The sequence below is a fragment of the Podarcis gaigeae genome (genome assembly GCF_964106915.1).
Source record: "Podarcis gaigeae genome assembly, chromosome: 8".
Taxonomy (NCBI): Eukaryota; Metazoa; Chordata; class Lepidosauria; order Squamata; family Lacertidae; genus Podarcis; species Podarcis gaigeae.
Genome location: NC_139684.1, coordinates 59,914,008 through 59,940,169, shown reverse-complemented (window position 1 = coordinate 59,940,169; position 26,162 = coordinate 59,914,008). Strand labels below are relative to the sequence as shown.

The window sequence follows — 26,162 nt, the reverse complement described above, 5'->3', positions numbered from 1 at the left end:
GCTGGGTGACCTTGGGCCAGTCACACTTCTTTGAAGTCTCTCAGCCCCACTTACCTCACAGAGTGTTTGTTGTGGGGGAGGAAGGGAAAGGAGATTGTTAGCCGCTTTGAGACTCCTGAAGGGGAGTGAAAGGCGGGATATCAAATCCAAACTCCTCCTCCTCCTCCTCCTCCTCCTCCTCCTCCTCTTCTTCTTCTGATTGAGATGTTTTGGCTTCCAAACACCACAAACCCGGAAGTGAGTGTTCTGGTTTGTGAATCTTTTTTGGAAGCCAAACATCTAACGCGGGTTCCACGGGTTCCAATTGAGTGCAGAAAGCTCCTCCAGCCAACTGGAAGCCACTCCTTGGTTTTCAAACATTTTTGGAAGTTGAATGGACTTTCAGAACTGATTCCATTTGAGAACCAAGGTACGACTGTATATAGGAAGCCAGGTGAAAAGTCTGTGAATTTTTCAGGGAAGTCAGCAAAGCTATGCTAAGCCCAGCAATATTTACAAGGGAGGAGGGTTAGGCCTGCACATTTCCATCCAAAACATACAGAAAATGTGAATGTAGTTTGCTGTTTGAGCTGTGTTATAGGGCTCATTTTCTGGAATTGTTCCCAGATTAGATGACTGTAACAAACTCTGCATGGGGCTGCCCTTGAAAACCATTCAGTTAACACAGATGTGGCTAATCCAGTGCCTTCCAGTTGTTTTGAACTCCCATCAGCTGGCCAATATTCCCATGGCCAACATTCAGGGCTGATGGGAGCCTAGATTCAACAACAGGACATTTTGGAAGTAAGAGTCAAATATTGATAAGGTAGCCTTGCCACATAGAAGCATGTGTGATGCAGCCTTCTATTTTAATTTATAAAGCATATACAGTAGTACCTTGAAAGTCAAACGGAATCCATTCCAGAAGTCCATTTGACTTCCAAGATGTTCAGAAACCAAGGCGTGGCAGGAATCTCCTGCAGCCAGTCGGAAGCCATGGAACCTGCATCAGACATTTGGGTTCCAAAGAACGTTTGTAAACTGGAACACTCACTTCTGGGCTTGTGGCGTTCGGGAGTCAAAATGTTCAACTTGCAAGGCGTTCAACTTCCGAGGTACCACTGTAAACAGAAACCCTACAACATCAAAATGGTCTTAATTTACCACCCCTCTTAGAACCCTCGTGTGATGAGTTAAACACTCAGACAAGGCAGCATCTCACACCCTCTCAAACCATCCTAGATGAACCTAATGCAGACTTTCACTGTTTGGCGATTTCAAGTCTGGCTGTAGCCAGCAGCAGAGCTAGCAGCTCCTTGTGAACAAGGATGGGATGTAAGTCTCTTTCAGTGGCCAGAAGAGTTAGTGTTGGGTCCAGGATTACAGACTGGTTTGTTACTGCAGGTGGCGCTGTGGGTTAAAGCCTCAGCGCCTAGGACTTGCCGATCGAAAAGTCGGCGGTTCGAATCCCTGCGGCGGGGTGCGCTCCCGCTGCTCGGTCCCAGCGCCTGCCAACCTAGCAGTTCGAAAGCACCTCCGGGTGCAAGTAGATAAATAGGGACCACTTTCTAGCGGGAAGGTAAACGGCGTTTCCGTGTGCGGCTCTGGCTCGCCAGAGCAGCGATGTCACGCTGGCCACGTGACCCGGAAGTGTCTCCGGACAGCGCTGGCCCCTGGCCTCTTGAGTGAGATGGGCGCACAACCCCAGAGTCTGTCAAGACTGGCCCGTACGGGGAGGGGTACCTTTACCTTTACCTTGTTACTGCAGAAAGATCCATGAATGTAGACTGCCTATAAGCTGTTGGTTATTTGCACTTCCACCGGAAGGGAAATGCTTTTGTTCATCTGCCATCTTGTTGCTTCCTTCCAGCCTTCAGACACAATGAGTGCCCTGATCCCGGTGTGCCAGTTAACGGCAAGCGTTTCGGTGACAGTCTGCAGCTTGGCAGTTCAGTGTCCTTCCTGTGTGATGAGGGGTTCATCAGGACACATGGCTCGGAGACCATCACCTGCGTCTTGAAGGAAGGCAACGTGGTGTGGGACAACTCCGTGCTGAGATGTGAAGGTGAGCTGCCAAACTGGCATGCCATGTTCTTGATTGGGGTACAGACAAGGTAGGGGGCCTGGAGGAGTTTGATATTTGCCTCTTCCAGTACAGACTCGCCTGGGTGTGGATTTGAACTTGTTTCTCTGATGGCTTTCACACTTCTCAAGTGGTTCCCCCCCCCAAAAAAGGCTTTTTAACATACAATTCAAAATGTGTGTTTTGAAATAAAATGTGTATAAATATGCGTACTTTGAGGAGAAGATACATTTGGAAATGTGTATTTTGGGAGAAATTGCATTTAAAATATGGATTTATTTTAAATGCACCCATGCATGTGATTCCCCCCCCCCCCTTCATGCAGCAAATGAGTAAAACAAATTGTAAGAGGCATATGGAAGTGGGAAGAGAAAAATATAAAAGAAAACAGATGTCTCTATTTATAGCAAATTCTAAGTGGGAAGGCTGTGAGACTATCTCCAGAACAGACGTATTTACTTCATATGACAGAAACAGAGCTATGCAGCTCTTTGCCACAAGGAAACAAGGAAATTTAGCTATTCCCAAAGATGGATCGGGACGCGGGTGGCGCTGTGGGTAAAAGCCTCAGCGCCTAGGGCTTGCCGATCGAAAGGTCGGCGGTTCGAATCCCTGCGGCGGGGTGCGCTCCTGTTGCTCGGTCCCAGCGCCTGCCAACCTAGCAGTTCGAAAGCACCCTCGGGTGCAAGTAGATAAATAGGGATCGCTTTCTAGTGGGAAGGTAAACGGCGTTTCCGTGTGCAGCTCTGGCTCGCCAGAGCAGCGATGTCACGCTGGCCACGTGACCCGGAAGTGTCTTCGGACAGCGCTGACCCCTGGCCTCTTGAGTGAGATGGGCGCACAACCCCAGAGTCTGGCAAGACTGGCCCGTATGGGCAGGGGTACCTTTACCTTTACCTTAAAGATGGATCAGTAGAAAATGACAGCAGTACAGGTGTCCTCAAACTTTCTACCCTCAGGGCCCACTTGAGATGGCTAACAATTAGAGGCCTAGCAGTCACAAAGGGACGCGGGTGGCACTGTGGGTTAAACCACAAAGCCTAGGACTTGCCAATCAAAAGGTCGGTGGTTCGAGTCCCGGCAACGGGATGAGCTCCCGTTGCTCAGTCCCTGCTCCTGCTGACCTAGCAGTTCAAAAGCATATCAAAGTTCAAGTAGATAAATAGGTACCGCTCCAGTGGGAAGGTAAATGGTGTTTCCGTGCACTGCTCTGGTTTGCCAGAAGTGGCTTAGTCATGCTGGCCACATGACTCGGAAGCTGTATGCTGGCTCCCTCGGCCAATAAAGTGAGATGAGTGCCACAACCCCAGAGTCAGCCACAACTGGACCTAATGGTCAGGGGTCCCTTTACCTTTACCTTTTAGCAATCACAAAAGGTTGACACAGGGGCAGAGATGGGCCAAAATGGAGGCAGATGCAGCAAGTTTGGCATAATCAGCTGGCAATTACTGATATCTAATCCATCTTTGAAAATTGCATGTTGGATATTCTAACATATGCATGTAGAACATCCTATATATTAATAGTGAATTACTTCTCCGAGTGTAGCTCCTTATGCAGCTAAAAGAGCCCCACCCACACTTTAGAGGGCAGCATAAGGAAGCTCCATTCCTGGTCCACAGTGCAAACTTTGCAGTGGTAGTATACAGAAAGTCTTACTCTTCACATTAATAAACTGTTGGGGTGAATGTACCCTTTTCTTATCTTTCTGGTTAATTGAGTAAGAGTGTTTACCTTCTGACCCTTTAAGAATAAAGGTAAAGGTAAAGGTACCCCTGCCCGTACGGGCCAGTCGTGTCTCGCTTAAGAGGCCGGGGGCCAGCGCTGTCCGAAGACACTTCCGGGTCACGTGGCCAGCGTGACAAGCTGCATCTGGCGAGCCAGCGCAGCACACGGAAATGCCGTTTACCTTCCCGCTAGTAAGCGGTCCCTATTTATCTACTTGCACCTGGGGGTGCTTTCGAACTGCTAGGTTGGCAGGCGCTGGGACCGAGCAACGGGAGCGCACCCCGCCGCGGGGATTCGAACCGCCGACCTGACGATCGGCAAGTCCTAGGCACTGAGGTTTTACCCACAGCACCACCAAATAGTTGTGCACTATTCCAGAGCTTGATATTCACACCAACACACAGTGTGGAAATTAATAGACCTAACTTATTCATGTTCATTCATTTCAGTGGGTCTACTCTGAGTAGGAAGGGCATTGGATACAACCCTCAGTGTCTGGATGTACATGGCTGCCGCTACCAGAGTAAAGTTTTCAGGGATTTGTTCAAGGGATGGATCTGAAGCTTATCAATGGCCTTAGGACATATCTGAAGCTCATAGCTTTTGGCATGCTGACGTTAGATATCTTGTGATCCATCACTCTGCATTGCGGGCATACAATTTAGGAAAGAAAGAAAGAAAGAAAGAAAGAAAGAAAGAAAGAGCAGTTAAAGTGATAGCAAATTAAAGTCTCTGATAGAACATATCCCCGCTCCAGCAAGCTGCTTTGCGAGCCTTAACATTTTCTGTTACAGGAAAACCAAGTGAAATGAAAATAAGTTGTTACAAATTTAAAGGCTTTCGCCTGCCCTTTATTCTCTGAGAAAGATGCCAGTGCGTGATATCTTTGCAATCGTTTGAATACAGATGTGCCAAATTCTTGAGAAATAATTCTAGTAATTGGTTCTCCGAGTTTTTAATGTCAATGGGCAACATCACAAAGTGTGGGATGCTCATTAGGAACCATACCCTGATGCATGGAGGGATCTGTCTTTGCTTCATAGTACTAGAACAAGTCAGTAACTAAAGGGGCTGCAACAGCAGCAGCAAAAAAACAAAAAAAATACTACAAAGGCCCACCAAAACCATCTGTGTTGCTGCCCATTAGCACACATTTTAGAAACACAGAGACTTTCCTGCAATTGACCCTTGCTTAGCTGGTCACCTGTATTCATCTTATGTAAGCTGATTTAACCTTCCTACATAATTAGTGCACCTTATACCCGTGGTCCTCCAGACACCCATCAGCCCCAGCCAGCATGGTTTGTGGTTGCGAATTAGGGCAGTTGTGGTCCAGCAACATTGGGAGGGCCCCATGTTGCCCATGCCTGATTTAATGAGAACAGAGCTGGCCCTACCATTTGGCAGGATGAAGTAGACATGCTCTACCTTCCACATTTTGGAATGCCAGGAAACGGCAGACAATTATCTGAGGTATCAGATGATGAACTGCATCAGTGGGTCATACTGTGATAGCTTGCCAGAGAGGCGGTAGTTCTCATCCAGTTACTGGAATGACGGAATTTGTTGTTTTGCTCTCTTCTCTTTCATTTCTATTCCAGAATACCATCAATACTGTCAGAAAATGCCTGTGGCTTTATTTGTTTACTCATTTTAATTACTTTAATTCACTTAATGTGAATTTTTACTCCCCCTCCTCCCATCACTGCCTTTGGTATAATATTGCATACTCCTACCTCCTCACTTTCTCTTTAAGTGGTGGGGGGAAATGAATAATATATTTCAAAAAAATTAAAACTGCTTTTCATCTCTGGGAAGCTTTGATAACCCCACCAATATTAACGTGTACTCCTTTATCGCCCATCTCGTTGACTCGCCTTTGACTCGCCCTCCAGTGTGAGCTCAATTAAATGTGAGTCCTAATTAGCTTCCTTTTTTTAATTAAGTAAGAGGGGAGAAGACTGTCTAGAATATTTAAAGTGCTGTTTGACATTTGAATAAAAAAATCAGCAGAGAGAACCAGCAAGGTTGATTGAGATTCCGTCGGGAGAGAGGATAGCGTAGCCACCAAAAATTATCCCGAGTTTCTACAAAAGCTAAAAGGAAACCTGTATAGAATTTGGAAGCTGTTCCTTACACCACCCATCTGGGAATTTCAGTAGAGGCTAGAGAAGCTTCAATAAGATGAGTGATTCCCCACCCCTCATAGATATTCTAGGCACCCCCCAACTTGTGTCCTCATCATGTGAAAAATTAAGATCAGCCAAAATGTTAAGATTACTGAAATGTCTCTGGTGTGGTTTCACAAAGCTGCAGGTGGAACAGAATCACTAAGGTGGGCCCACCTCAAAGTTTATAGGTTTCTGCCTTTGGGGAAAGACTAACTTTGCATGCAGGAGTTCCCAGCTGCAATCTCTGGTATCTCCAGGTAGGTCTGGGAGAGAGACCTATTGACTGAAACCCTGGAAAGCCGCTGCCAGTCAGTGCAGACAGTGCTGAGCTAGATGGGCCAATAGTCTGGCTTAGGATAAGACAGTTTCTTATGTCCTTAATATGGGGAAGCTATTTATTTATTGATTTATTTAGTCATCTGTATCCCACATTCTTCTTTAAAGAGCTCAAGGTTGCATGTATGGTTCTCCCTCTCCTCATTTAAACACCACAACAGCCCTGTGAGGCAGGCTAGTCTGAGAGGCAGTGACTGCCCCAAGGCCACCCATCAGCTTCATGGTCAAGTGGGGATTTGAACCCTGGCCTCCCAGGTCCTAGTCTGACACACTAACCACTACATCACACTATAAGGACATCATGCTTCTCTGAAACTATATGAACACTCTTATAGGGATATTTCCTAAATCCTTCACATGTACACCTCACTGGCTCTCTGCAGGTAGAACAAGGAATGTTCTCTTTCTGAAACCCTGGAAAACTCTCTGCCACTCAGCATAGATAGTAATGAACTCGATGGACCCATGGTCTGACTCAGTGTACAGCTGCTTCCTGTTTTCTTATATTGGGAAGAGAAGCATCCTTTTGTGGGCTCACTATGTGGCAGAGGTGCTCCCTTTCCAACTGTTCCATTCCTGACAGAATAGTTAAAGCAGGAGCAGCAATCTGGTGCCCTCCAGGGGTGTCTGGACTACAACTTCCATCATCCCTCACCATTGCCAATGCTTACTAGAGCAAATGGGACATCTAGAGGGCACCAGGTCTCCAGTCCTGAGCCACTGGACAGTTTTGAGCCATGTAGCTGTGAGGAGCTCAGCCTACACTTGAGTAGGACCCTGGCAGAGACACATGCCAGACTGCCATTTTCTCTCCCTCCTGGTCTTTTGTTCAGGAGCTTCAAAAGCTTTCTTCTGCCCAAACATCACAGCGACCGATGCCAACAGACACCGGCACACTTAGGGATCTGCAGAGTTTGCGCAACTTGCGTAACAGACCACAGCAACTCAGCATTTTGGCTAATCTACTTTATTTACATATAAACACACACAGAGCACTGCAACATGGCTCCCTCTCTCTCTACCATCAGACAGCAAAGAGAAAAAGGACAAAGGACAATAGTCCCACTTCACAGAACACAGTAACTCAAACATCCTGTCTCCATCACTTCTCACTCTGTCATGTGAAAGACAAAAATCCCATGACTGCAATCATGGAGCAGGAATTCTAACAATAGCATGATAAATAAGGTGTGAATCAGTAGACCCAGGAACCACTCATAAGATCAACCTATAACATATCTGCAGTTCTGCAGTTCTGCTAACCATGCCAGATGGGGGCAGAAGGCAGGGGGAGGGAGCTCCAGCTGGAGCTAGTACAACAACCAAAGCTGATGCCATCATGTGACAGGAGCGGGGTGAACTCAAGATCCAATGGATCACCTTCTCCCTATGCCTGGAATGCCCCATTTGGAAATGAAAGGGGGAGCTCTGCTCTGGTGGAGTGACACTTCTGCTCAATCCATGCACAAACCAGCCTGGCACAAAGAGAGTTTGGATTGCTCTATTACTGTTTTTAGGTTTTTCTGTCATAACCCAATACTCATGATTGATTGTGAGCTTAAAATGGGGTGGCCCACCTCCAACATCCCTCTGTTTACCAACTCCACTTCTGATCTTTGCATATGGAGTGACATTGGGGGTGAGTCTTGCATGCCCCCATATTAAGCCCCCACATGTTTAATCAGATACTTTGTATAAGGGTTACCCTTCTTCTGAAGTGTTAGGATGATCAGATGAAGATGGGTCCCTGTCTTTTAACACATGCATGAAAGGGGAGACTTTGGAGGAAATACAGCTTGCCAGATGTGGGGTAAGAAGTTGCTCCAGCAGAATTTCCCTCCTCTTCAGAACAATTCAAACTAAATGACTTTGGTGTAGTTTTGTACACACTGTGTGTATAATGTGTGGTTCCCATTTTACCGCACGATTGCAGGCCATGCAACTGTGAGGGAGAATTTAAGCAATTCTCAAGGTGTGGCCTTACTTCTGCCAAGGTTATTCTGAGAGGCAGCCTGTTGACAGCCACCACTTTTCCTCTCCAGAATCCCATTTGGTATGGTGGTATATAAAAATATGGGGCTGTTCTGGACATTTGGGGTTGAAAGTGAATAGCGGTTATTGGGAGCCTTCTGTGAAGTGGGGGAGGGGCATAAATGCGGGTGTGCGGCTGGCACTGATCTATTGGCCTAACATTTGTATTTTTGCTCCCCTCCCCACACACGGACAGCTCCATGTGGTGGTCATCTGACCTCTCCAAGTGGAATGATCTTGTCTCCTGGCTGGCCTGGATTCTACAAGGATTCTCTGAACTGTGCGTGGGTCATAGAAGCTCAGCCAGGATACCCTATCAAAATTACATTTGACAGGTGGGTGCTATTATGATTTATTCCAACCAAATCACTTTAAAAATGCAAAAAATAATTTTAGAATAAACTAAAACAGTGTGGTTGCCAGAAACCTGAGAACTGTGTGTACCTGGCAAGCTTGAGATCCTTGGACTATTCTGTTTCAAATGAACTTTTGCCCCTTTAAGAACATACAAAGCTTCCTCATTCCAAGTCAGAACATAGTTCCATTTAGGTCAGTGGTTCTCCAGCATTTCAAATGGGGTTCTTTCGCTGCCCAACCTGGAGATGCCAGGGATCAAGCCTGGTATGGTATGTGTGCGAACACCTGCCTTTTGTGGGGTTGGAATGCAGCCTACTGTACAGGATTTGTATCTGTGGCTCCTCCCACTTTCGTCTTTGGCCCTTGCCCCTACTGGCACACAGGCCCCAGAAAGCGGCTCACGAGGCTCCATCAGCTGAAAAATATTCCGCAACCCTGGTTTAAAAGAAAGGGACGGGCAAATGGGGACGCAGGGAGTTGGTTTTTACAGGCACTTCTCTCGCCCCATTGCAGATTTAAAACGGAGGTGAATTACGACACACTGGAAGTGCGCGATGGCAAGTCCTACTCGTCACCCTTGATAGGCGTCTATGACGGCACTCAGGTCCCCCAGTTCCTCATTAGCACCAGCAACTTCCTTTACCTCCTCTTCACAACTGACAAGAGCCACTCTGATGTCGGCTTTCAAATCCGCTATGAAAGTAAGTCAGGAAATGCAGGCAATTACGCCCTCACCAGTGTCATAAAATTACTCCTTATAGCTGTCTGGAATATGCCCCCCCCCCCATTCATCTTCTTTGCTTGGTTTGCACTATTGATACCAAATGTTAGAAGACCTTGAAATTCTTTAGTGTCAGTCACAGCCTGTATATGGGGGGACTCAGAAATGAAGCTTGGTGTAGGGTGGGGACTTAGTGTTGAATGGAAATGAGAGTGTGATGGAAATATTTTATAGATTCTTTGGCTCCTGGGTCCAGTCATGTGGTGATGATATCATCCTTCATCATAGTTTTCTAGATCAGTCTTCCCTAGCCAGATGCCCTCCTTTTTTTTCTTTTTTGGACTACAATTCCCATCATCCCTGACCATTGGCCATGTCAGCTGGGATGATGGAACGCTGTAGTTCATAATATCTGGTGAGTTCCAGGCTGGGGAAAACTGATTCCAAACCAGATTCAGTCTATATTATTTTGAGGATCTCAAGTAAGCATCTTACAAAAATAATCTGTCCTGATCAAACTTACATCAGGAACGATCCATCTCTCACTAGCTGGCTCCCCTGTTTGATTTAAATTTCAACACTCTCCCCAACACAAGAGCAACATTTTGCAGAATCTTGAAATGAAATGTCAGGACAGCTTTATATATAAACCTATATCTAAAGATGATGGAGAATTTTGGCAGAAACAGAAATGAAAGAATGAAATTCCCAATGTTTGCTTCTGGAGCAGAAATCAACCCAGCAAATGTGATCATAGAGTTGTAAAGCTGGTAGGGACCCCAAGAGTCATTTAGGTCAACCCCCTGCAATGCAGGAATTGCAGCTAATCATAATTCACAATTATTGTTGTTTTCAGTCCTTAAATGCTATGCAATGATATGTAATTGATCACTGCTCCCACCCCAATTTGCATTGTGTTTCCCTTGCATAGTTTCAGGCCTTTTTTTCCATTTCATGTTATATTACCAGATCAGAATGAAAGCAATCTCATATCCAAAGTGCACCCCTGTCCCCTTAAAGATCGGCTGGCAGCCCAACATGATGCATATTTACTCAAAAGTAAATCTGTTGAGTTCAATGGGATTTAATCCCAAGTAAATGTACAGAGGATTGCAGCCCAAGACAGAATCCTAAAATCATTACCTATCGACAGAGCCAGCCCACCCATGACACAGGGTGTAAGCTCCCACCTCAGGTGGCAGAAGTGCAAGAGTCAGCACTCTGCCCACCCCAACACTTCCACCAACTAGAGGGAGGGGTTCCAGCATGTAGCATTTCTGCTCATCTTCCCTGCCCTCAGACAGAGAAGCCGAGAGAACAGCCATACTTTGAGGAGGACCCAGGTTCCTGCCAAGTACTGTGGAACTGGGATGCAGCAGGGGGGCCCAGGAGGCAGCAATCCTATTTTGCTTCAGGTGGTGAAACAGGGTGGGCTATCCATGCTTATTGTGCAGAGTTATGTCTATCTCTGAGGTGTGATTCTCTCCCCACCCCCACTTCTGCCTCCAAATACCTTGAAGCTGAGTCAATGTGATAAGCAAGTAAATTTAAGACAATGTGATATCCAATTAAACTTAAGTGTTTCTCTTATTTTGTTATCACTCTAGTATTTTTTGGTTGTGAAGTGGCTTATAAATCTGCAAATAAATAAGTATAAATGTTGCGTTTAATGTTTTCAATGGCCAAATATGTGCCCAGGACCAGCAGCCAAACCTCTCCCTCTGTGTTCTTTGCAGCAGTAAAACTCCAATCAGACCACTGCCTGGACCCTGGGATTCCTGTCAGTGGGCAACGACATGGGGACGATTTCTATGTGGGGGCCTTGGTGACCTTCAGCTGTGACGCAGGCTACACCTTGAGTGACAGTGAAGCTTTGGAGTGTGAACCTAATTTTCAGTGGAGCAGGCCTCTTCCTAGCTGTGAGGGTAAGAGCTGAGTGTTGAAAAGCTAAAAAGTCTGGGCTTGAAGAATAATAACAACAGAGCACTATGCCATTGGCCCCATCCATCCTTCTCTCCTGCTCACCATGAAGTAAAATGGCTCATAGTCTTGTTTCCAAAATAGCTTCTATGTTTCTCTTCTTTTTTGCTGTTTTCTTCATTCCGCTTGTTACCATAACTAATTCTTATTTGTGTAAACCTTAGGGAATTAGGATTATCTAATTCAAGTATCCTGACTCTTCAGGGGATGAGGCCAGGGTTCAGAGTGGAGCAGAGTATTGCCATCAGGCCCAGTCATGGATTATACATACTAAACCAGAAGCACTTGCATCAGAGAAGGTGCCAGCACTCTCTTGACTCTCTGTTGCTTTCCTCTCTGACTTGGAGGCCACAAAACAACAAAATGATCGGTAGAAGCAGTTAAGAGCAGGTTTTAAAACATTGAAAAATAATTAAATTAAATGATGAGCTAAAAAACAGATTAAAACACCGGCCAGCTTTCGGCATACCTGGGTAGACGTGTGTAAACAAAACAAAACAAATGTTTTTAGCCGGTGCTGTAAAGAGTGCAGACAAGGTGCCTGACTGATATGAATAGAAAATTGGGGTAAGTGGACACTTTAAAACGTCATGAAAGTAAGGTGGAAGTAAGCCAAAATTAACTGAGAGAGGATGGAAAAACAGGGCAGCGTCAGGGGCCACCTATGAGATCGCCTTACCTCACATGTGCCCACGACAACAACTTCAGTCAGTGGAACAACTTCAGTCAGTGGAACAATTCAAGCAGGTGCCTTCAGTACTGCTAAATTGTCATAAAGGCTGTCCAATAGCATCAGGCTGCCTAGCCCAAGCAAGGTTGAAAACCAGGCAGTGGCTGGGAAAGTGCTTGGGTCTTTGCTAAGCAACTGCTCCTCCCTCCCCACCTCTGAGAGCTCTGGCTTTTAATGTCTCCTCTTCTTCTCTTGCTTGATCACAGCTCTCTGTGGAGGCTACGTCCATGGTTCCAGTGGCACCGTGCTTTCTCCAGGCTTCCCGGATTTCTACCCCAACAATTTGAACTGCACTTGGATTATAGAAGCTTCTCATGGCAAAGGTAACTTACATGACATGCTCCCACCTTTCATCCCACAGGGGGTGGAAAGAAAGGATCTAGCTTTGTGGACCTCCAGTTGATCCTCAGAGCAGGGAGGTGTCCCTCCACCACATTTTCTGAGGTTACCATGAAGTGGAAGGACTAAAAACTTATTCTGGAGTAACATAGTGCAAAAGGTACATCCCTCTGTGGTTTAAGTCCCAGAGCAGCCTACTGCCTACTTCTGCAGTATGGAAATACTAATAAAACAATGCTGTTGTAATAGGTGTCAGATAATGTATTGGCTTTGAAATGCACTGTAGCATTTATAAATACGGTGATATTGATAGTACCTCCATGAATGATAAAACTGAAAGGATAGTAGTTTCCCTTGTTTTATAAGAAAATGAAAGGATGTACTCAAAGACAGCATGAAACAAGGAGCTCTGTACCTGCTCCCTGTCTTTTGTGGCATGGCCCTCAATCAAGAATCAAACTCTCTCTTATTTCCTAGTTCCTCAGTTTTTCACCGTGCTGAAGTGGAATGGAATGTGGAGCTGCAATAGATAGGCAGGAATTTCCTGCTTTTTTTTAATTTTTGCAATCTTCCAACACTGTTTTCATGACCTCCTCACTGCTTTGCTTCTAATCATCTTTCCCCTGTGATGGGGTGCAGTCCTGGGCTACGTAACCTCTGCCACACCCTTTCACCTGTACCCCTCTGGCTGTGGTATTAATCTTCTGCAGGCCACACCAGCACACCCTGCCCTCAATGCGGTTCCTCAGCTGCACAGGATTTGCTGGTTCCTCTGCTAATTCATGCTGATTTGGGACAAAGTTGGGACTTGAAGAAATGCTGCAGCAAACAGCCAGATTTTTAAAAGGGGAAAGAGAGAGGAAATCAGGCACGTAAGTGCACATTAATTTTGAGCTGCATTCAGCAGCTCTGCTCTTTGAGTTCTGCCAGATACCAGCACAATGGGAGCCACTATCAATCAGTTCTGTGATGCCAATTGTATTAAGGCAGATAAACCAGTCACTGAAAAGCGCAACGCATTAGTGCAGGCGTTACACACTGTGCAAGGTACCCCACAGAGCAGGAGCAATCCACTCTTCATTAATCCACTCAGCCCTGGATTCTCTCTTCTGATGAGAGGCTTCCCATTATCCTACCGCTATGCTTAACGTGCAGCACACAGAGCCTGACACTCTCCCGTAAGATGTAATTCGTGCAGCTCCTTGTTTTCCTGAAGATCAAAGAGTGGCTTCCGACCACCCTACATGAGCAGCATCTGCAAGCCGTGTGGGGCCATGTGATGTGGATCCCAGGACACCTTTGCTTGAAATTGTTCATTTTGGGAAAGGCTGTGGGGCCTTTTGTATCAGCCTTAGGGGGCTAGAGTGAATTATGAATAGTGGAGCCGATATGGTTGGTGTAAGCTGTCATGTCCCAAGGAACATTCAAAAGCCCTTGGGAGGCAGATGGAATCAGAAGCTCACGAAGGGGGCAGGAACTGGCAGTGCAGGCAAGAGTCCAGTTTGTTACTCAAATCCAGGAGCACAAACACAGGATAAATATCGAAGGCAGTCAAATACAGAGTTTTCAGCACCTTGGACAGGTCAATGGAGAACTGATCACTTGTTCCAAGGACATCTGAGCTCAAAACTGACCCAAACCAGCTTTCCACAGCCCCAACTCCATCCCTGACTTGGGAGAGGAGGACCTTTAAGGGCCAGTCCTTGATCCTGAATTCAAGTACTCTTTCACCTATCCACCTGCCCTCACTTGTTGCACTACCTGCATTGAAGAGCAGGAACTGGAGCCCATGACTTACCTAACAGGGAAGGTTCTCATCCCATGGGAAAGTTTGGCTTAAGCAGTTTCTGGGGTGTCCTTGTTCAAGGGTCTTGTGCTTCAGGGGCTTCTGTCTGTCAGGTTCAAGCTCACTATCAGAATTAAATCCAGTGCTTCTGTCTTTAGTGCTGACTTCAGCTTTATCCACACACCTATTTGCCCCACTGCTTTCCCCTGGGGAAAGCCAATCTTTAGCACTGAATTGGAACAAAGGGCAGTCAGGTTTTCTGCAGATTGCTGTTTGTTCCAATTTAGCACTAGAGAGCAGGTTTTCCAGGGGAAAGCAGTTGCCAGGGCCAAAATGAAACCTTTCAGTTCCGTGCCTAGAAAGCACAGGTCAAGTGGAAAATCACTCGGACCCCTGCTGTCTAGGCACAGGAGAAGCAGAAGTGTGGACAAGCACTTACTCAACTAGGCTACCTGATTTCCACCCATGTCTGAGTCTTGTCTGAAGCCCAGGGTGAGTAATGAGCCTTTCTTCTTATAATATGAAAGTAACAAGAAAAATCCACAGTCACAAAATACCGTGCTTAATTAGGGGTGGGAAACCTTCAGCTTGATGGCCACATTACCTGTTTGCCAACCTTTTGGAGGCCTTTTGCTAGTGGTAGGTGGAGCCAAAGGCAAAAGTGGGTGGGACAATGAATGTAGAGTGTACTTTTTAAAATAGCAGGCTAGTTTCTACACAAACCCTTCTCTGTCCTCCAGAAAAAGCATTAGAGATTACCAGAGTTAAAGTACACATTCAAACCAGAGAAATACATTCAAGGAGGATGTGAAGCAGGTCTAAGGAGGAGATGTGGGCTGTGGATACTCCAGAGAGAGAGAGAGAGAGAGAGAGAGAGAGAGAGAGAGAGAGAGAGAGACCCCTACAAGGCTTCATTCAGCCACCATTCCTAAGTTTCACCACCCCTGTGCTACACGATAAGTTTTTGGAGTGTTTTAAAGATTGGTCTATCAGCAGCCATGAGCCATGGTAAACTGAATGTACAGGGATGCTCTGTTTTACAGGAACATTGTGTCTACAGATATCAGGTGCAGGAGGCAACCAGCAGAGGCAGGATTGCTTGCCTTCATGCTATGCTTATGAGTGCCTAATGCCTTTTACTGGCCCCTGTTGAAGCATGTGTCTTTATGGATTAAATGGCCTTCTGGTACCTTCCAGTGCATGAGTCTGTGCTAAGGAGTATAAAGGCCCATCAGAATTGGGAAGGGGCAGCTCACCTTAATCCAGGGGTGTGGAACCTGTGACCCTCAAACTGTTGTTGGCTTCCTATTCCCATGAGCCACAGGTAGAATGGCCAGTGGTCTTGGATGATGAGAGTTATAGCCTGACCACATCTGGAAGGCCACAGGTTCCCCATCCCTGCCTGAATCCCATTATTGGGGCAGAGCAGATCATACCATGAAGTACAGCAATCAGAAGGTCCTGCTCTGTTGACAGGGCCATGGGAGAAAGCCAGTCTCCTGGAATTATTCATATCAGGCCAGCTAATCCTGAAGCTTTGTACTGCCAGACAATCTGTCAGAGCTGAGCTGCAGGCAGCCATTGAGCAGGAGTTCACATCAAGGTCAGAGACGGGTGTCAAGAGGCAAAGCAGAATCCAGTAGCAAGAGGCCAGCAATGATGATTGCTGCTCAGGCAACGTCTCAGCCTGAAGAGGAAGGTTTTATTGGTCCCTCTTGTTGAGGAGAGCCAGGCCCTGGGGGGAGGGGCAAGATAGAGAGAATATGGGCAATTAACTTGGACCTCACCCATGAAGAGGGTGAAATAAAGTGCAATGTTGCTGTTTTTTTCAAAACAATCAGAACATTTCCCCCACTCCCAATGTAATAATACGGGTCAGTGTTTCACCCAGTTGCAGAAGTAATTTCAGTGTTTTGAGTTTTCCCCACAGCTCCATTTGCTGTGCTGTGGACATGAGGATCTGTCCATTGGCCTGTTGTTCCACCAGCAAACTTAATCAACATTTAGCCCAACACACTCCATCCCTCCTGTCCTCTGCTGATTGACTGATAGCTCCATTGACCTGTCCTCCAGCCAGGCTGTCACCCCAGCCAAGAACAGCAAGGGATGCTTCCTGGCTCTGCCACAACCCTTGACTTTGTATCTGATGTGTTTATTAGTTGATGAAACGTGATCCCAGATGTGGGAGAAATCCTGCTATTTGCAAGGGACTTTTCCTGCTTTTCTCTTCCAGTTTTTGAGACATTCAGTTCTTATTCAAGCGTTCTACTCATCAATTCACCCGGGACACAAAGGGGGTGGGTGGGAAGAGGGGTAGGCTATGTAGTCTCTCCTCCCATGCTGTAAATGTCAGCCTGCCTCCCTCTAGTGTTTCTGCATGCAGTGCAGATGTCTGTGGGCATGAGGCCTCTGTTCACGCAGATGCACTTGCTAAGGCTTCCATGCAGTTGCAGCTGGTGGGCCTTTGTGACACTCTCTTTTCTGTTTTCAATAGTGTGTGTTGCTGCCGATTACTTTTTAAAGAAGTGTTTATTGCGTTTTCAGAAATAACAATACCTGCCTATCTAGGTTCAGTTACAGATAGGTAGCCGTGTTGGTCTGCCATAGTCAAAACAAAAAAAATTCCTTCCAGTAGGACCTTAAAGACCAACTAAGTTAGTTCTTGGTATGAGCTTTCGTGTGTATCTGAAGAAGTGTGCATGCACACGAAAGCTCATACCAAGAACTAACTTAGTTGGTCTTTAAGGTGCTACTGGAAGGAATTTTTTTTTGTTTTGCCTATCTAGGTGTGCTTGTTTTCTTGAGAAAATAACATGATTTTGACAAACAATGCAGTGAGAAGGAATTAGTGTAGGGTGGGGCCTTTAGCCTTCAGGCGGTTTCTCAGAGCCTTAAAAGGGGCCAGAGATACACTAGCCAATCTGGATGGACAGACTCATTCTAGTACCTGGAAACGCTTTACCTACTAGGGAGATATTAAAAACTGCAATCCTGCCTGCTCACCATATAGGGGAGCTGTGCACCAACCTCCACAGGCTTCCACTGCCCAGTTCTCAAAACAGAGGCAGGTATTCTCCTTTTCCCCTCTGTGTCTTAAGAAGGATCTAACACATAGATCCCCTCCCCTCCCGCACACATTTTCCTAGGGCCATAGTCTTGCTTTTTTCACTTGGGGTTTTTACCTGCTTGCTTAGTCTTTCTGTCTCCCCATCTCCCCAGCCCCCACCCAGCTTGACTTGCACAGACTGTCAGAGAGGTTTGATGTCTCATGGTCTCCTGGAGGTACAGCAGAATCATGCCCATTTGCATATCAAGGATCTTGACGTCTCTGATCCAACCTTGCAAATGTAGCCATGGCTGCCTTTGAAAACTAAGAAAGCAAACTCTCCTTCTTACCAACCTAAAGCTAAGCACGGTGCTTTCTGTTATCCATTGGAATTAAGTTGCTAGCCTTTTAAATCCTGTGCTATCAAAGCTTTGAGGCTGCCAGCTTTTCTTCCTATACATGGCTGCTTTACAGTTAGCTGCCCCCTCCTCCTTGCTACTGCTGAATGTTTTTTTGATCACAACAGTCCCCAGGCACTGATCAATCCCTAAGAAGGATTGCAGCCCTTCATAGGGAGCCACTATTGGAAGACAGAACACTGTTGGTTTCAACCCAATATGATAAGAAACAGGTTTTTATCCCCAGGCAAGGAATCTTCACCCTTAAGTAGTGTTCTGCTTTGAGTGATGTCCTCAGCAATAGGGAAGGCAAGGCCATGTAGCACCCTGGACAGCTCCATGCAGGGCTCTGGCTGGAAGCTTCATGAGCACAAAGCTCAGAGGTTGCTTCAGCAGGGATCATCCTCAAAACTGAGCTTTCAACAGAAGTTGCAGATCTATCTCAGTTACTAACTCATCTGCCCTTGATGAAAAGAGCCTCTTCATTTGCAAGGGCCCAGTTTCCTTTAATAGTCCTTGACTTTAATGGAGCAGAGGAGAATGTGGTTTCACTAAGACTTCTGAACTGGAGTCTTCTGTTAGTGGAGGACAGCATAGCAAGCTGGTGGTACTGGCACAAGGACACCTCTTCCAGATGTGCTTTTAGTTTGCTATGTATATCTGGGGCTGGCCATGATGGCAGTTTCAAGGCTGAATGCGTCATTAATATCAGACAGGAAGAAGCCACATGATTAGCTGGGCCTAGGTGATTCAGACACTTGGCACAGCCAAATGGAAACCCCACTTCACCAGAAAGCAGTTCTCCAAATTGATTGGCAAGGTGAATCAGTGGAAGCAGATAATTAAGTAGTATTACCCTAAAATAGGGGTCATGGCTCTCACTCAAGTGGCTTTTTTTTAAGGATCAGAAAAATTAATACATTGATCTATTAGCAATTAATTCATGGAGCTTCCATTTTCATAGGTAGTATACCTTTGAATACCAGGTAACATAAGAGAATTGACAAGGGCAGGCTATTGTTTTCATACCTCGTGAGCTTCCCAAAACCATCTGGCTGGCAGCAGTTAGAATGATGGATGAAATCGACTCTTGGCATCTTGATCCCCCAAGTCAATTATAAGCATGAAGTTCTTGCAAAGGAGTGATGGGAGAATAGCATAGATGCATTCTTGTAGGGCTCGGACAGGACAATTATTCATCAAAGGTTCCATAGTCCTCATGGCTATATATTACCTCCAGAATTAGAGGCAATATGCCACTGAATGCCACCTGTTGAGGGGCAAAGAGCAGGACAGCACTATGCCATTGGCTACACCTCATTGTTAATGAAGAGAGAGCTGAACCACAAGTTCTAGTTTGGATAGCATGCTAATATTGGCTTAGCACGGTGTGGTATGGGAGTAAAAAGAGAGAGAGAGACCAGGGAGGTGCAAAGTATTTGCAAGCTCCTCTCCCAGAGCTTACGTTTTCACACTGTCCTGGTAAGCCATAACTTTCTTTTGCAAGCTTCTGCTTTAGCACTGGTAGCCTCCACCCACAACTACTGCTTCTCTCCCTTTCCCAATCACAAGTCACATATTTTGTAGTGACTGAGGTGCCATCATAGCACTCCCTAGCCTATCAGATCCTGCTTCCCAGTGTTGTCAGTGAGGGTAAATGTGGGCAATATGAGTAAGAGCAATGCTTCCTAGAGCAGTCATGCAGGTGATCCAAGCCAGTCAGATTCATAGTGAATATGAGGATGTCGCTGTACTGCATAACCAATCAGATATTTCTACATGCTATCATGGAGGGCACCGACAACAACTGACAATCTCAGTATGCAGATGGATAATTCTTAAGGAGTGTTGGGGCGGGGGAGATGTATTTGGCACAGTTGATCATTTTTTGTACCGACCGTGAGTGGCTTTGGCTCAGTCCAAGGTTTTACTCATGTTTTAGCACCGTAGAGATAAGACTTTCCCCCATGTTCGCCTCCCAGCTGTGATTCTCTGTGCTTTTAATCTCTTTTCTGTGTGGCCAAGAGAACTTATCTGCATTATGGACTAATGAGCTGTAAAATTACAGTTTAAAAATAAATCTATTTTTAAGACATTAAAATGCATCAGAAAGAAAGAAAGAAATCCCAGTATATTTGTAAGAGATTAGATAGCTAAGAATCCAGCTCGACCAATTTGTCTGGCAGGACCCGGGTTTGCTAAGAATAAAAAGCAAAGCTCAGTTTCAGCAAGGAATGTTGGACCTGTTTTTAATGCCAATGGTCGCTCTCTGAACATGTGAAATATAAGTAAATAAAGAAGGGAATGCCTTGGGTCATGTGCAGAGTGCTTTTGTCTCCACCCTTCACCACAGTGTATGTTCAGAATGATGTACCTTACAGTATTGTTCAGTTTTTACTTCCCTGTATATCACTTGTATGACAAGCTGCTAAGTATGTCAGCCAACTCCACAGCCCTGGTGTGTGACCAGAATACCCTTTTCAGCATGCTTTGATCTGTGATGAATGGGTGTTTAAGGGAATAAGCTGCAAATCAGGACATCCCTAGTTCAAATGTTGATATGACCCTAAACTCACTCAGGGCCTTAGGCAAGCCACAACCTCTCCCTGAGCCTTCCAACTGCAGGGTTGTTATAAGAATGAGTGATATAATGTAGGTACAGCAGTTGTGAAGTATTACTAATTACGTTTCTATCACGCATCTAAGTTGCCATGATGATGCACTGGCAATATCATAGAGCATTTCTTCCAGCAGCCTTTGAGCTCAGGGACCTCTCTCTATGGGGTTTCCCAAAGAGAAGCACACTCCCTGATCCAGGGCATATTTACCCAGAAAGAAGCCTCAGTTAGATTAATACTAGAGATGTCAAGAGGATTTTTCTAGATCCAATACACTGAATGCAATTCCCACCCCCACCCCAAGTCATTCGCAAAAGCGGATGCTAATTTGCATAACTGTACCTCCATACTAAAAAAGAAAGAAAAAAGGCTTCGTCTGTTGAATTTCTGCCTGACACACAGGCACAAGGCCAGGCATGGTATTTGCCATATTCAAAGGTGGCAGGCGTATATGTCAAAAGAGATTTCAGATTTACAGCAACTAAGGTTCAGATGGCCATGCTTGGATAAATTGAAGCATAAATTGTTAAAAAGCAAACAGTGCATCCTAAGAGCATTTGTAGTGGTTATTTATTTATAATGCGTAATTACAGCGATGTTATGAACATGGGTCAAACAGCCACCCTTCCCTTTGCTTTGCTTTTTTTTTGCTTTTTTCTAGCAAAAAAATAAAATAAAAATCTGAGCCTTTGAAATAGGCATACTCACTTAGGCATTCATACCAGCAGCACCAATCCACCCCCAAGGAGCCCCTTGTTTTTCCCAGGGGTGGGAAAGCAGTAAATCACTCCTCCCACATTGCTGCTATAATCTGCTTAATATCTCCCCAGCTGCCTCACCCCCCCAAAAAAAAACACCCTAATATGACATGAGACTAGATAGAAACACTGAACTATACTGCAGGGTTTTTTCTCTCTCTCTCAGCCCTCCATCAGCAACACTGGACAATTTTGCTGGGCTGATGCAACCAACTCTTTCTCAACCGCAACTGCCTTTTGCTTGCAACATGGAGGTCCTAATGGTGGGCTTTATTTGCATTAGAATGTTTTTTAAAAAATGTTTGCACACTCAGAAGAGAAGTAAAATTGAACCTCAGTTGGAAAGAGCATGTGTTCCTGTCTGTGCTGCTACCTTTTGCTTTCTCTACCAGGGAAGATAAAAACGCAGCTTCTGTCTGTGGAGTCCCTTCACAGGGAGCCAGACGACCTCTTTTCTAATGTCTACTTCTAGAGAAAAGTCATAGAGTGGCACATGCATCAAGGTAGACCAAAATATAGCCTTCAAAAAAGGAGTCAGGGAGTCTGAACTCTAGAGATGGGACTTCCTGGGTAAGGCCTAGAGACTTGCTTTTTTAAAAAAGACAATTTTAGGAAAGAAGTGAGAATGAAATCTCAGAGTCGGAGCCATCTTCTGAGTCTGGGCCCAGTGCAGTAGCGCTTCTCCACTGTACCTCCTCTCAAGCCCCAAGGCTTTTACCTACATACAAATCCCACCCCCAACAAAGCACAGCTGCATCCAGGTTCAGGGCTCTGTGTGAGCTGTGATTCCACACATGAGAGTAGAAAAGGAGTGCAGGTTCCACATGATGTTATATAAAGTGCATAGTTCATGAGTATCTCACTATTATCATTTGCTATTTGTTTAGAAGTCAATTTTCAAATCCGTATGACTGAAAGCAAAAAGTGAGAATGGCCCCTAAATAAGGATGAAATGTCCCCATTTATTTTTATTTTTGTTATTTATTAACTTTAATGCAGGAACTGCTCCAATCAAATCAGCAGCTCCAACCTGCAGCTGCTTCAACTTCCTTTACATATCCCTGATATCCGATTTAGATTTCCAGTGTTTGAGGCCAGCTCCTTGTCCTATTCCATAATACGAATAAAATATGTAAAACAGTAAAATAGAAAAGCAAACTTTCTTTAGACTGCCTTGGCTGTCGTCTTTTCGGAGTGAAAAGCTGGTTCTTTGAAAAACGCTGTGTACCATGGCTTGGTGAATGGTCAATTCTAATGCTGCTGCTGCTGCTGCTCAACCATGTTTCTCAACACATATCTTTGAACTGGGGTGCCTCCCTGCATTGTGTCACTCCACAGGTGTCTTCTTCACCTTCCACACCTTCCACTTGGAGAGTGGCCACGACTACCTGCTGATCACGGAGAATGGCAGCTTCAGCCAGCCACTGAAACAGCTCACTGGCTCCCACCTGCCTGCTCCTTTCAGCGCTGGCCTCTTCGGGAACTTCTCTGCTCAAATCCGCTTCATTTCAGACTTCTCCATTTCTTATGAGGGCTTCAACATCACCTTTTCAGGTAGGCACTGTTTTTCCTTTAAAACAAGGGTAGCTAACCTACAGCATTTATCCACCTTCCTAAATATTTTGATGTGGCTGTCTGACACACAAAAACATGGCCTTTTCTGCTTCCTCCTTAACTACACAATCCTTACAACTTTATTTTTGTGTGTGTGTGTGTCCAAAATGCCTCCAGTCACCAAAAATCAGGCAACTAATCTTTCAAAGGAACATTTGTTGCCCTTGGAGCTCTGACATGACATGAAGGTTTTAAGTTAAAGAGCTCAGGAAGCAGGAAAAGCCTTGTGGGAATGGGCAATGCTGGATCCTTATGGAGAATAAAGCAATGTGCTCTACATGGGGCTGCCCTTGAATCGTGGGAGAAGAAAAACTCTTGGCTTGCTCAGTAATGCCATGCCTGCTTTTTGTCTGTTTGTCAGAATATGACCTAGAGCCTTGTGACGAGCCAGAAGTGCCAGTCTACAGCATCCGCAAAGGCCTTCAGTTTGGTGTGGGGGATGTCTTAACCTTCTCCTGCTTCCCTGGGTACCGGCTGGAGGGCGTCTCGCGCATTACCTGCCTGGGCGGTAGACGGCGTGTGTGGAGTTCGCCTCTGCCAAGGTGTGTTGGTAGGTGGTCACGTGCTTTAATTTTGCTTGGGCAATCTACCATGTCATAATGTTACACGGGCAAATAGCTAGTCCTCTGTGGGGTTGTGGGCTTTCTCAGTGTCAACACGCAGGAAGCGTTGGAGGGACAAGGTGGGGCAAGGCAAGTGAAAGGCAGATAGGAGGATCTGTCTTGCATTCTATTGCGCCACCCACATGTGGAGTTTCTCTGACAACAGGGAGCTGGAACATGTGCAGAGGAAGGTGACCAAGAGTCTGGAAACCAAGCTTTATGAGGAATGGTTAAGGGAGTTGGGTATGCTTAGCCTGGAAAAGAGGAGTCTGAGATGGGGTACGATAGTCATCTTCAAATAGCTAAAGGGCTGTCACATGGAAGATGGAGCAAGCTTGTTTTTTCTGCCCTGGAGGGTAGAATCCAAACCAATGGCTTCAAGTTAAAAAGAAAGGAGATTCCAACTAAACATTAGGAATCATTTTCTGAAAGTAAGAGCTGTCAGAAAGTGGAATGGACTCACTTGGAAGGTGGTAGATTTTCCATCAAATGTTTTAAGCAGAGGTTGCTTAAAACATGTGTGATGTATGCTTTAGCTGAGATTCCTGCATTGGAAGGGGTTGGTCTAGATGACCCTCAGGATCCCTTCTACAATTCTATGGACAAGCAAAGACCTGGAGAAAGCTGGGTCGTCACATGCAGTTAAAACTTTAGAACAGCTTTCCATCTGCACTGTCATTCCTCCTAAGCATAGGCAGGTGAAATCAGGACTTGGAAAGCATAGGGAGCTCAAACCATGGTGGCAAAACTCAGCAAATTATTGTGATCAAATCCTGACTTAATAATCCAGAACATGAACAAGTGGTGTGCACCTGGTCCAAGCCCCTTTCTGGAAGCTTCGTTCCTTCCATCATGGAAGCAGGTGAACAAGCCAGAGCTTTATCGGAGCTGCCTGTTCTGTGCAAACCTGAAAACTATGGTTAATGGTCTACAATAGAGCTCTTTTTTCCAGCTGAAGGGCTTCGTTATCTAATAATTAACTCTCTGGGTGTCACAAACCTGTGGTGGGCAGGATCAGAGGCAAAAGATGGATGAGACTAGAGGCTGAAATGAGTGGAGCAAAATATGTGGGTTACTTTCTACAGGAGGCTACAATCCAGCCACACAGTTCTTCTCCTTCCGCAGCTCTGGTGTTTTCCTGCTCATTTATTGAGGCCTATTCAATTGTTAGTTTGCTTATCTGCATCTTCTTTAGACTCTGACTTCAGATGCAATAGCCTCTGGATTCCTCTCCCTGCCATCCTTTTGCTCAGTACAGAGAAGTCTTTTCAAACTGCTAGTAAAAACAAAAAAAAATACCTTCCAGTAGCACCTTAAAGACCAACTAAGTAGTTAGCTCTCAGTGGGAGGTTAGCCAGTTTTCCCACATTTTTTTTTTTTTGTTAACGATCAGCTAACAATGGATTTGTTCAAAGGGCTTCTTTGCTTGTCCTTAAATAGGAAGGGGGGGAATCCACACTCCCCACCCCCCTCAGTGAATTGCAGCAGCAAAATTGCAGCCTGTAAAGGTATTAGACATTATTATAGCCAGCTCTGCTTCTCCTCAAGTTTTGGCTCCACATTCAATAGCAGCACCTGCCACTTTCAGCTCAGTTATGGCAGATATTCCCAGTTGGCCACCTTCTCCTGCATCTCAGAGCCAGATCAGGTGGGCCCATGAATTCCCCTCCTTCTGGAAGTATTCTAGTTACAGGGGATGTTACAATGGAAGGTCAGCAGGAGGCTCTTCCCTTGCTTTGGTTGAGGAGCGCTCACTACAAAGGGAGAGGAGGACAACAGACTATCTCCCTGATGAAGGAGAGCAAGCAGTTCACCAGCTCAATATCTCAAAGGGAAGATCTTCCTCAACTGAATTTAGAGGAATTTCCTCACCCCCTGGAAATCTCTCTCTGAGCTAAGGTATTCATGCAGCTCACTCTAGCATGAATCCGGTGTTTCAACCTCATTACTCAGCTGTCCAAAAGCAGCCTCTACTTCAGAAGACAGCATTGTTAATTCCTGAATTTCCTCCAGATATACTGCACCTTCTCAAGGAGGCTCTATTAATAGATCTAGCTAAGGAAGTAATTTTTCCCTTGACTACCTCTCAGTCTCCAGGTGTTCTTCACCAACAATCTCTATTCGCTGCCCCACTCCTCCACTACTAGGAGGCAGCCTAGAGTGTGGCCTTCATGCAGGGGTCCTAGTCCCACCTCAGGTGCTCTGTTTCCCCTGAAGACCTTGACTCATATCATCATGATGATGGTGATTATGATGATGATGAAGGCAGTGATAAATCAATACCATATCTACTAGGTATTAGAGCAATTAGGAGACTGAGACCCCTGTAGACATGCCAAAACATTTACTGTGAGCACTGGAAAATATGTGTGTACGTATTTGTGGACTGCGAAGCCTCAGAACACAAGTCTGTTCAGGACCTGGAGGTTTTCTTTTGCTGAAGATCCATTTTCCTGAATTAAATATGCTGAAGTGCTCCCTCGGTAATTTTGCCACTCTCAATAATCAGGAGCCTAATGAGTTCCATAAAGACACATGTGCTAATTGCACTTCTTAAAAGGTTGTGTTACACCAGATGCTAGCAATCCCTGGGTTGGCTGTAACATTGGGTGACTGTAGGAGACAGGGCAGCACATTGAAACGGGCAATGAAATGCTTTGCCTGCAGCAAGTCACAGATGCAGATCTCTATTCCCACTTTGGTATATGCCTTCCACATCCTGGTGCTCTCAAAGCATTTTGGACTACAGTTCCCATCAGCACAACTCTTCCTGAGGCCCTGGAATGTCAATGCCAATCAGAGGTAGCAATTCTGAGTCGCATAGTCTGACCTGGAAGAAGAAGATGTCTTCCTATGCTGTCAGTGGTGAAACTGTGGGGAACTCT

The 26,162-nt window shown here is 45.6% G+C and overlaps 1 protein-coding gene across 9 annotated transcripts in view; it reads left to right on the top strand.

Moving 5' to 3' along the window:
- Positions 1–26,162, top strand: part of CSMD2 (CUB and Sushi multiple domains 2) — a 474,291-nt gene that overhangs the window by 323,570 nt on the left and 124,559 nt on the right. For all 9 annotated transcript variants that reach the window (XM_083751582.1, XM_083751583.1, XM_083751584.1 and 6 more), the window contains 7 exons: positions 1,850–2,044; positions 8,525–8,663; positions 9,199–9,386; positions 11,143–11,331; positions 12,323–12,439; positions 22,400–22,615; positions 23,037–23,225. In XM_083751582.1, coding sequence (XP_083607708.1) covers positions 1,850–2,044; positions 8,525–8,663; positions 9,199–9,386; positions 11,143–11,331; positions 12,323–12,439; positions 22,400–22,615; positions 23,037–23,225 — 1,233 coding nt within the window. The remainder of the gene's footprint in view (positions 1–1,849; positions 2,045–8,524; positions 8,664–9,198; positions 9,387–11,142; positions 11,332–12,322; positions 12,440–22,399; positions 22,616–23,036; positions 23,226–26,162) is intronic.